This window comes from Arachis ipaensis, chromosome B08, assembly GCF_000816755.2.
Source record: "Arachis ipaensis cultivar K30076 chromosome B08, Araip1.1, whole genome shotgun sequence".
NCBI classification, from domain to species: Eukaryota; Viridiplantae; Streptophyta; class Magnoliopsida; order Fabales; family Fabaceae; genus Arachis; species Arachis ipaensis.
The window spans coordinates 38,854,330-38,865,745 of NC_029792.2; the positions used below are offsets into that span (position 1 = coordinate 38,854,330).

Sequence of the window (11,416 nt, forward strand, 5' to 3'; positions counted from 1 at the left end):
CTTAGTTAACCTTTACTAAAGCAAAGGAAAGTCAAGGGACTAATTAGTTTGACCTTCGAATCCTAGTTATTTCCTAAGAAAAAGTTGGGATTATTAAAGTTCAGTTCAATTAGCAAGATAACGATTATCAGTTATGTTGAGTTTGATAATGTTGAGTTACTGATTTCTTAACCGAGACCAAAAGGGGAAAAAGTAAAATTGCTGGAATAAAAATGTCCTTAGATGGAAAGCAATGGTAACACAAATTAAAGAGAAAGCAATCAATAACTGAAATATCTCAAATAATCATTAATTCAAATCATAACATGGAAAGGGTTCATAAGTCAAGTTGGCAACATTTATAGATACGAATGAAAGCATTAAAGTAAAAGTAGCATAGAAACATAAATTAAAGTAAATACTAAACCTGGATCGAGAGTCACTCTTAGAAACTAAGAGAAGTCCTAAATCCTAATCCTAATCCTAAGAGAGAGAGGAGAGAACCTCTCTCAAACTAAATCTAAATCATGGAAAGTTAAAATTGGCGAGATCTCTTTTGAATGGATGCATTCCCCCACTTTATAGCCTCTAGTTTGTGTGTTCTGCAGCTGGATTTGGGCCAAAAGGGCTTCAGAAATTGCTGGGGGCGTATTCTGTAAATTCTGATACGTGGCCTCTGTCACGCATCCGCGTGGGTCACGCGGTCGCGTCATTCGGAGTTTTCCTTGCCACGCGGTCGTGTCAGTTACGCGTCCGCGTCGTATGCGTTATACTTAAGGCGCGCGATCGCGTCAGTCATACGGCCGCGTCGCTGCTTCTTCGCTTCTGGCACGCGATCGCGTCATCCATGCGATCGCGTGGATACCAGTTTCTGCAAAACTCTGTTTCGTACTTTCCTTCTATTTTTGTACGTTTTCTTTTCCATCCTTTAAGTCATTCTGCCTTAGAAAATCTGAAACTACTCAACACACTAATCACGGCATCGAATGGAAATAAAGGTAATTAAAATAATTAATTTTAAAGCTTAGGAAACATGTTTTTCACATACATCACATAATAAGGAAGGGAAAGTAAAACCATGCAATTAATATGAATAAGTGGGTGAAGGCTTGAATAAATCACTCAAACTAAGCACAAAATAACTCATGAAATATGGGTTTATCAAGCAGCCCGTCCACTTGCACATCTTAGCATGCACCGAGGACGGTGCAATCTTTAAGTGTGGGGAGGTTGATACCGACTTCCGTGGGTTAGTTATTTCCTATTTCAAAACCAATTTTTAATTTTTCTTGTTAAATTAGTTGTTGCATTTGCATGTTTGATTGCATGTTTGTTTGATTTTGTGCATGTTCTTCTACCACTATTTGGTTGGAGTGATAAATTTCTTTTCAAGACCCTATTTTATAGTATTTCACTAATTCAAATTCAAATTTGTGTTAAATTTGTTTGAAGAATTTTATTTTGGAACATGGTTTAGAGCTCGAACATACAAAACCAGTGAGATTTTGAGTCTATTTGATTGGTTGCATTTTACCAACCAATATTTTATTTTTGGTGTGCGTTTTTGTCTCTAAAATTGTGATCTTTGTCTTGCTTAATTCTATATTTCTATTATTTGATGTATGCATGCACTTATATGATTGAGGCCTTGTTTCACTGAGCTTACATGCCTATATGGCCTTAACCTTTTCATTATCCTTTGTAAACCAATGTTGAGCCTTTTAACCCCATTTATTCTATTTACTCTAGCTCATCACTAACTCTAAGCGGAAAATAATAATGTCCTTAATTTGAATCCTTGGTTAGCTTAGACTAGTGAGAGTATGTATGATTTAAGTGTGGGGAAGTTGGGTTTGCTAATATTTGGTTTGAGAATTGGGTGTTATATATTCCTGTGAAAATGTGCAAAATAATAGTTGAGCACATATTATTGCATTCAATAATTTAATCATATGCATTGAGAAAAATAAAAGAAAAGAAAAGAAAAAATAATAAGAAAAATAAAAAGATAAAAAGAAAAGAAAAAAGAGCAAATAATAAAAAGGGGACAAAATTCTCCAAAGTAAATGGTGGTAGCAATGCATATGAGTTGTACTCAAAATTTGGGATGCATAAATATGTGAAAAACATAGTTAATGGGTAGTTAGACTTTATACTCTGATTATATAGATTGTCTTAAGTTAGGTGCAGAGTTTAGGTTAATTAAGGATTCAGATTTTAGTTCACTTGACCAAATAGAATCTTACCTTGACCCTAACCCCATTATAACCCTTAAAAGACCTCTTGATATGTGTATTTGTGCATTAAATTTCTGTTAATTGGTAGAAGAAGAGCAAGCCTTAAAAAGTAAGGTTAGTAGAGTGTTAGAAACAAGAGACTGAGAGAGTAATCTGAAAAGTGTATTATTGAGTTGTGATAAAAGGTACAATATACAAGGGGTATTTATAGGTGGTAAATGAATCAGAGCAATAAAGGCATAGAATCCTACAATTAATATATAGATATACTAGATGATACTAATTGATCTAAATTGATTCTAATGATTCTTTAACATCCCCCTCAAACTCAAGTGGGAGCTAAGGATACAAACTTGAGTTTGGATAACAAAGTCTGGAAACAAGTCGGGTGATGAGCTTTCGTGAAGATATCAGCAGTTTGATCTAGTCTTCCAACATCAATGAGACGAACAGCATCAATAAGGATACGTTGCCGAACAAAGTGACAATCAATCTCAATGTGTTTGGTGCGTTCATGAAACACATCATTATGGGCGATCTGAATAGCACTGCGGTTATCACAAAAAATATCAGTAGGGGACGATTGATGAGCACCCAAATCTTCGAGAAGCCAACGAACCGAGATAACTTCAGTAGTGGTGTCAGCGAGGGCACGGTACTCAGCTTCTATGCTTGAGCGAGCAGTGAACGTTTGCTTCTTAGCACGTCAAGAAATGAGAGCGTCGCCAAGAAACAAACAGTAAACAGTAGTAGAACGACGATCAGTGGGATCACCAGCCCAATCAGCATCGGAGTAAGCCTGAAGAGACAAAGAGGAATGGGCAGAAAAATAAAGGCCATGAAATAGAGTGCCTTTGATGTAGCGAAGAATGCGAAGAACTGTCGCATAGTGAGTAGTACGAGGAGCTGACAAGAACTGGCTAAGTACATGAACCGGATAGGCGATGTCTGGTCGGGTGACAGTCAAGTAGACGAGACCACCAACTAACTATCGATAGAGAGTCGGGTTATCCAAAACAGTGCCATCCATACGGGTAAATCGAATATTAGGCTCAAGAGGAGTAGACTCAGTGCGACTATCTGTAATCCCAGCGCGAGTAAGAAGATCTGAAGCATACTTAGCCTGAGAGAGATAGATGCCATCATCGGTGGAGATGACCTCGAGACCAAGAAAATAGCTGAGAGAACCAAGATCTTTCATCTCAAAGGTACGGTGAAGTGAGGCCTTGAGATCAGAGATACCATCAACATCATCCCCAGTAATTATCATGTCATCAACATACAGAAGTAGAAGAACAACTCCACGTTCGCTTTTACGAATGAAGAGTGCATTCTCATGAGGGCTAGAAGTAAAACCAAGACTGCATATGATAGTGCTGAACTTGTCAAACCATTTGCTTAAGTCCATAAAGTGCCTTGCGAAGGAGACAAACCTTATCAGAAGGACAAACAAGGATATGAGGTGGTTTCATATAGACTTTCTTTTTCAAATCCCCATTAAGAAATGCATTCTTCACATCCATCTGACTGAGAGACCATTTTTTAATCGCGGCAATGGCAAGAAGAGCTCTAACAGACGTAAGACGAGCGACAGGGGAAAAAGTCTCTTCATAATCAATACCATACTCTTGCGTACAACCTTGAGCAACCAAGCGGGCCTTATAACGGTCAATAGAGCCATCAGAGCGAGTCTTGATCTTGTATACCCATCTACTGCCCACAACTTCCTGATCAGAAGGAGGATCAACCAGATCCCAAGTGTGTGCTTTTTCAAGTGCCTGTATTTCTTCTTGCATTGTTTGTTGCCAATTTGGGTTTGAGGAGGCTTCTCTGAATGTCTTAGATTCATGTTGATGAAGAATAGTAAAAAAGCAATGGTAATCAAGAAGATGAGGAGGTGGATTCCTTACCCTAGAAGAATGAACGGGAGGAGGAGGCATGACGGTAGGAGCAGGATCATCGTCCGGTCTGGAATCATCGGGAGATGGAGAAGGCGGAAGAATAGGAGGCTGTGGAGGGTCACTCGAGATAGAATCTGTAGAATCATCACTAGGAAAAAGATCAACATTGGGGTTAGTAAACAAAGGTGACTGAGTAGTAGGAATGGACTCAAAGGATGAGAATCGAGAAAACATATGGTGCTCCCAGAAGACAACATGATGAGATATACGAATACATTTAGAGAGAGGATCCCAACAATGATAACCCTTGTGTTCAGTGCCATAACCAAGAAAACAACACATACGAGCCCGAGGTTCAAGTTTACTATGTTCATGAGGTTGAAGAAGAATAAAAAATACACAACCGAAAAATCGAAGAGAACTATAATCTGGAGAGGTATGATAAAGACGCTCAAAGGGAGTAACATTACCAAGAACAGAAGAAGGGAGTCTATTGATAACATGAACAGCAGTAAGAACAGCTTCACCCCAAGTACGCTCAGGACACGAAGAAGAAAGGAGCATTGCACGGACGGAGTCAAGAATGTGACGGTGTTTGCGTTCAGCTCTACCATTTTGTTGAGATGTACCAGGACAAAAAAACTCAGACAAAGTACCCTATTTTGCAAGAAAGGCTAAAAGTTTGAAATCACGGTATTCCATAGCATTATCACGTCGGAAAACCTTAATGACCTTGGAAAACTGAGTTTTAATCATAGTAGCAAAGTTGATATAGATTTGAGGTAACTCATGGTGATTAGTCATCAAATAAACCCAAGTAAAATGGGAATAATCATCAATGAAAATGACAAAGTATCGAGCTCCGCCCATAGAGGCAGTGGGAGCGGGGCCCTAAACATCAGAGTGAATGAGATCAAAAGGAGAGCAAGCAAGAGATGAATTATTGTGAAAAGATAAACCAGGTTATTTGGCAGTTTGGCAAGAAATGCAATCAAAAGATTCATTTGGAACCTGACTTAAAACACCCTGAGACACAAGAGGACGCAGTTTTCCTAAGGAGGTGTGGGCAAGACGCTAATGCCATAAGTGGAGGGTAGAGGGAGAAGAAGCAGCACAGAGATTTGGTACAGGAGGAATATGAAGATTCTCGAGTTCAAACAACCTTTCGACCTTACGTCCAGTCCCGATGATTTGTCCCGTCTAAGGATCCTGTACACGACAACCAGAAACGAAAAAAGTGACTTCAAAACCCAGATCAACAAGTTGACCAACATAAATAAGATTGAAGTTTAATTTGGGAATACAATAAGTATCAGGAAGATTAAGAGTTGACTGGGATATAGAACCCTTGTGTGTTGCGTGCAAGAGGGAGCCATTTGCAGTATTGACATAAGGTCCATTTGTAGTGGTAGACATGGACGAGAAAATATTACGCAACGGAGACCTGTGATTAAAGCAACCCAAGTCAAAGTACCATTTAAAATCACCTGGAGGGGAGGAAAAGGCAGCAGGGGTATTACCAGAAACAGAGAGAAGACGCTGAAGAAGAGATGCAATATCAGAAAGAGAGACAGGAGACGAGTTGAGTGGACTAGGACGTGGTGGGCGAGTAGGACAGGCAGTAATTAAATGTCCCGAGAGCTTGCAGTAACGGCAGAACAGCTGTGAACAATGGTAGCTAATATGACCTTTCTGGTGGCATGTGTGACATTCAACAGAAGGACAGTCGGGGAAGAGGTACCCAGAACGGTTACAGTGTCGACAGAATTTACCCTTTCTGTCGGTGGCAGCAAAAACATCTGGCTTTTCCATGATAGTAGTCACAAAGATCAAAGAGAGGAGAGAAAACGGCAATTTTGGAGCAGAAAATGAGAAATCGGAAAGAGCTCACCAAAAAACCTTAGGGAGGGTCCCACTTGCCTGCCACGTCAGCGCAACGTCAGCAGTGACGTCAGCAAACGATGACATGTGGCGTCACCTGAGAGGAGCAAGAAGACAGCGTGGCAACGAGGTGGCACGTGGGTCGACGGTGGGCCGGGTCGGGTCGGGTCGGTCGCAGGTCGGTGGATACCAAGGATGCCTTGCGCGGCGACACGTGGAAGCGCCAGGAGCATCTGATCGCGTCCAAGATCCAACGGCTGCTGAAGCTTCAGGAAGGCAAAACAATAGAGGTGGCCAGCAAGGTTCCGGCGGCGCGTCTGGAGGCGTCTGGTGGCGATGTCGGCAGCGTTGGAAAACTAACGAAGAGAAGATCACAATGATGCTAGAGGTGACGAACCAAAGCGTCGGAAACAGATCGAAAAATGAGAGCAAAGAGGCACGGGTGGAATCTGGAAGGAAGATCAACCTGGTCGTGGCAGCATCTTTCGGCGGCGCGTGGAGGCGCGTCTGGCGGCGGATGGAGACGGTTGGTTGCGTTGAAATCACGGCAATAAGACGAACAAGATGGTTACGGGGGTGACGAACCAAACTATCGAAAAGGGAACGAAAAAAGAGGCCAAAGAACACTGCCAGAAAGGAAAAAAACAATGGGGCTATGGACTAATATTCATTGAAAAAAAAGACCTAAGCTCTTGATACCATGTTAGAAACAAGAGACTGAGAGAGTAATCTAAAAAGTGTATTATTGAGTTGTGATAAAAGGTACAATATACAAGGGGTATTTATAGGTGGTAAATGAATCGGAGCAATAAAGGCATAGAATCCTACAATTAATATACAGATATACTAGACGATACTAATTGATCTAAATTGATTCTAATGATTCTCTAACATAGGGAATTGAGAGAATTGAACCTTAAACACATGAGTGATTAGAGTATATACACTTCCAGTGAGGGTTCGATGCTCGATTCTTTGTTCCCGACTTTCATGAGCTATTTTCTTCTGCAAGTTTACTTGTACTTTATTTTGTGATTTGAATTAGTGGAATCCAATTTATGTTTGTCTTGGAGAATTTGTTTACTTTTAACCAAGTAGGTAAAAGCATTTTTGCATGTAGTTGCATTTATATAGATAGGTTGCATATCATAATTTCTACCATTCCTCTTCACTGTTTTGTAGCTTCTCCTGAGCTTAGCATGAGGACATGCTAATGTTTAAGTGTGGAGAGATTTGATGCACCACTATTTTGTGGTTATTTTGTACTTAATTGAGTGGATTTTATCCACCAAACTCACACTTATTCATATAATTTGCATGTTTTACATTTTCCTTCCTAATTCTGTGCTATGATTGAAAACATGCTTCTTTGGCCTTAAATTACTAATTTTAATCCTCTCTTATTACCATTCGATGCCGTGATATGTGTGTTAAGTGATTTCAGGGTTTATAGGGCAGGAATGGCTTAGAGGATGGAAAGGAAGCATGCAAAAGTGGAAGGAATACAAGAAATTGAAGGAATTGCTAAGTTGTCCAGCCTGACCTCTTCATACTAAATCGATCATAACTTAAGCTACAGAGGTCCGAATGAGGCGGTTCTAGTTGTGTTGGAAAGCTAACATCCGGGGCTTCGAAATGATATACAATTTGTAATAGTTGACATGCAGTTAAGTGATGCGCACGCGTGCATCACGTGTACGCGTGACTTTGTAAAAGTTCAGCGACGCGTACGCGTGGGTGACGCGTACGCGTGACATGGCCACATGCTGGACGCATCAGAAAACGTTGGGGGCAATTTCTGGGCTCCTTTTGACCCAGTTTTCGGCCTAGAAAACACAAATTAGAGGCTGCAGAGTGGAGGATTCATTGAGACAACTTTCATTGAGATAATTTTAGGTTTAGATGTAGTTTCTAGAGAGAGAGAGAGAGGCTCTCTCCTCTCTCTAGGTTTTAGGATTTCTCTTAGTTTTAGGTTTATTTCTTCTCAATTCCAGGTTCAATATTCCTTTAATTTAGTTTCTCTTCTACTTTTATTTGTTCTAGCATTCTAGTTTATTTATTTCCCTTGTTGATTATTTTATGTTGACAATTTGGTTTATGAATTCTCATGTTAGACTTGATTTTCTTTTTAATGCAATTTGAGGTATTTCATATTTATGATTGATTTCTTCAATTTATGTTATTCATGCTTTCAATTGGTTGTTTGGATTTTATTGCCTCTTATTAATTTCTATGTTTTTATGTTGTGCCTTCCAAGTGTTTGATAGAATGCTTGGATGGCTTTTAAATTAGCTTTTTATGTTCTTGGCTTTGGTTGAGTAATTGGAGACTCTTGAGTTATCAAACTCCCTTGTTGATTGATTATTGAAAGTTCTAGTTGATTTGAATTCCACTAACTCTAGTCTTTCCATAGGAGTTGACTAGGACTTGAGGAATCAAATTCATTTATCCACTTGACATACCTTCATAGTTAGAGGTTGATCTAGTGGGAGCAATGGACAATTGATGTCACAATTGAGGATGATAATGAGGATAGGCCTTCTAATTATCAATCCTTGCTAAGACTTTTCTTAATTGTTATTTTATTTCCTTGTTATTTACATTCCTTGTTTCACATTTTAAAAACCCAGAAAGATACTTTTCTCATAACCTATTATAAGTACACTTCCTTGCAATTTCTTGAGAGACGACCCGAGGTTTAAATACTTCGGTTTAATTTTATTGGATTTGCTTTAGTGACAACCAAACTTTTGTATGAAAGGATTCTTTGTTGGTTTAGAAACTGTACTAGCAACGAGGTTTCATTTGTGAAATTCTAGACCATCAAAAATCCGTTCATTAACGGCTCATTAGATCGGGATATCTATATGAAAGTCCCTGAAGGACTAAAGATATCTAAACCATCCAATGAATATTCGCAAGGGTTATACTAAGTCAAATTGCAAAGATCTTTATATGGTCTAAAGCAATCTGGACGAACGTGGTATAATCGTCTTACTGAGTATCTGGCCAAAAATGGATTCAAGAATGATGATATCTGTCCATGTATTTTCATAAAGAAATCTGCATCTGGATTCATTATAATTGCTATGTATGTTGATGATTTAAATATCATTGGGACTCCTGAAGAGATTTCAACAATTATAAAAACTCTAAAAGAAGAGTTTGAGATGAAAGATCTTGGAAGGACTAAATTTTGTCTCGGCCTGCAGATCGAGCATATAAAAAATGGGATCTTTATTCATCAAACAACATACACAGAGAAGATCTTGAAAAGATTTTATATGGATAAGTCACATACCTTGAGTACCCCAATGATCGTAAGATCTTTGGATGTGGAAAAGGATCAATTCCGTCCTAAAGAAGAGAATGAAGATATCCTTGGTCCTGAAGTACTATATCTTAGTGCCATCGGAGCGCTAATGTATGTTGCTAATAATATACGACCTGATATATCATTTGCTGTGAATTTATTAGCAAGGTATAGTTCCTCTCCAACCAGAAGACATTGGAACAGAATCAAACAAATCTTTCGATATCTTCATAGGACGGTTGATATGGGATTGTTTTATCCCTATGGATCCAAGTCACAACTAGTTGGCTATGCAGATGCTGGCTACTTGTCTGATCCACATAAAGGGAGATCTCAAACAGGATACTTGTTTACATATGGTGGAACAGCTATATCATGGAAGTCCACGAAACAGACGATTGCTGCAACATCCTCTAATTATGCCGAAATACTAGCGATTCATGAAGCAAGTCGCGAGTGTTTTTGGCTCCAGAGTTTGATCCAATATATTCTGTCAACAAGTGGACTGATTGATCATAAGATAGCACCAACTGTCCTGTTTGAAGATAATACAACATGCATTGCTCAACTTAAAGGCAGATACATCAAAGGTGATAGAACAAAGCATATTTCTCTCAAATTCTTCTTCACTCATGATCTTCAAAATCAAGGGACAATTGATGTCCAACAGATCCGCTCAAGTGATAATCTAGCAGATTTATTCACAATCACTCCTAAAATCCTCCTTTAAAAGATTGGTATATGAGATTGGGATGCGCTGATTTCGAGACATTAAATGATGTCGATAAGAGGGAGAGACTGTACTCTTTTTCCCTTGGTCAGGTTTTTTCCCATTGGGTTTTTCTTGACAAGGTTTTTAATGAGGCAGTCCCTATCACAAAGGATACTGTACTCTTTTTTCCTTCACTAAGATTTTTTCCTATTGGATTTTTCTTTAGTAAGATTTTAATGAGACATAATCCTAAATGGTCATCCAAGGGGGAGTGTTGTGATAAGATAGCCTGAGGTGGATGCCCATTTTCCACAAAGCTCAGGTTTTCAAGGAGAATCTTATTTAATGTAGTTTGAAAAATTACTATCATATACGCTTATAAATAGAGGCTATTGCCTCTGAGAAAAACACAAGCAAGCAATAATAATTCTCTCTCTTTCTTTACTGAGCAATATCTCTCTCTTACTATAATATATATATCTCTCTCTCTCACTTATATATATATATATATATATATATATATATATACATACATACATTACTTCATATAATATTAAGTAAACACATATATGAATTATCTTAAAACAAAAATACGATATAAAAAATACTAAATTAACATTTTTACGTTAATACTTAAAATTTTAAAAAAATATAACATATTTGATTAAATATTTATATATATAATTTATATTTTTTGTAATAGAATAATGAGTAACAAAGAATTTCAAAAGATAAAAACAACATGGGACACGGAGACCACTAAATAATTTATTCAAGCATGTTTGGATCAAGTTGCTAAAGAGCAACGGAATGGAACAATGGAACGACCATATATATCTATATCTAAAATTTATATTTTTTTAATAGAATAATGAATAACAATAAATTTCAAAAGGCAAAAACAGCATGGGCCATGAAGACTCCTAAATAATTTATCTAAGTATGATTGGATCAAGTTGCTAAATAGCAATGCAATAGAACCACTCCTATTAAAAAAGATTGGAAAGATGCTTTATCTCAATTTAATGAAAAAACTGAAAAACAATATGATAAGACTCAATTAAAAAATAAGTGGGACAATATTAAGAAGGAATGGTCAGTATAGTATAAATTTTTTGGCAAAAAAACGGATTTAGAATGAGATTATACTAAACACGCTATTGATACACCAAATGAATGGTGAAAGAGAAAATAATTAGTACGTAGCAACTTATTATTAGAGAAAAAAATTTAAGTTTATTTTTGGTAATGAGTATTGTGTTGATTAGTTGTACACATGCATAAAAATCTCTTATATAAAAAATTCAAAAATAAAACTTTTTTTTTAAAGATGAGTTATCTATATTATTCAAAGATGTTATGACCAATGACAAATTTACTTGAGCTCCCTCAT

At 37.7% G+C, this 11,416-nt stretch overlaps 1 protein-coding gene across 1 annotated transcript in view; it reads right to left on the bottom strand.

Annotated features, from left to right (window-relative positions):
- The window catches only part of LOC107610957 (pentatricopeptide repeat-containing protein At1g74600, chloroplastic-like), a 39,810-nt gene extending 33,881 nt beyond the window's left edge, over positions 1–5,929 (bottom strand). Inside the window, exons 1-2 of the mRNA XM_016312932.1 lie at positions 5,605–5,929; positions 5,551–5,561 (exon numbers count right to left, since the gene is read on the bottom strand). Coding sequence (XP_016168418.1) covers positions 5,551–5,561; positions 5,605–5,929 — 336 coding nt within the window. The remainder of the gene's footprint in view (positions 1–5,550; positions 5,562–5,604) is intronic.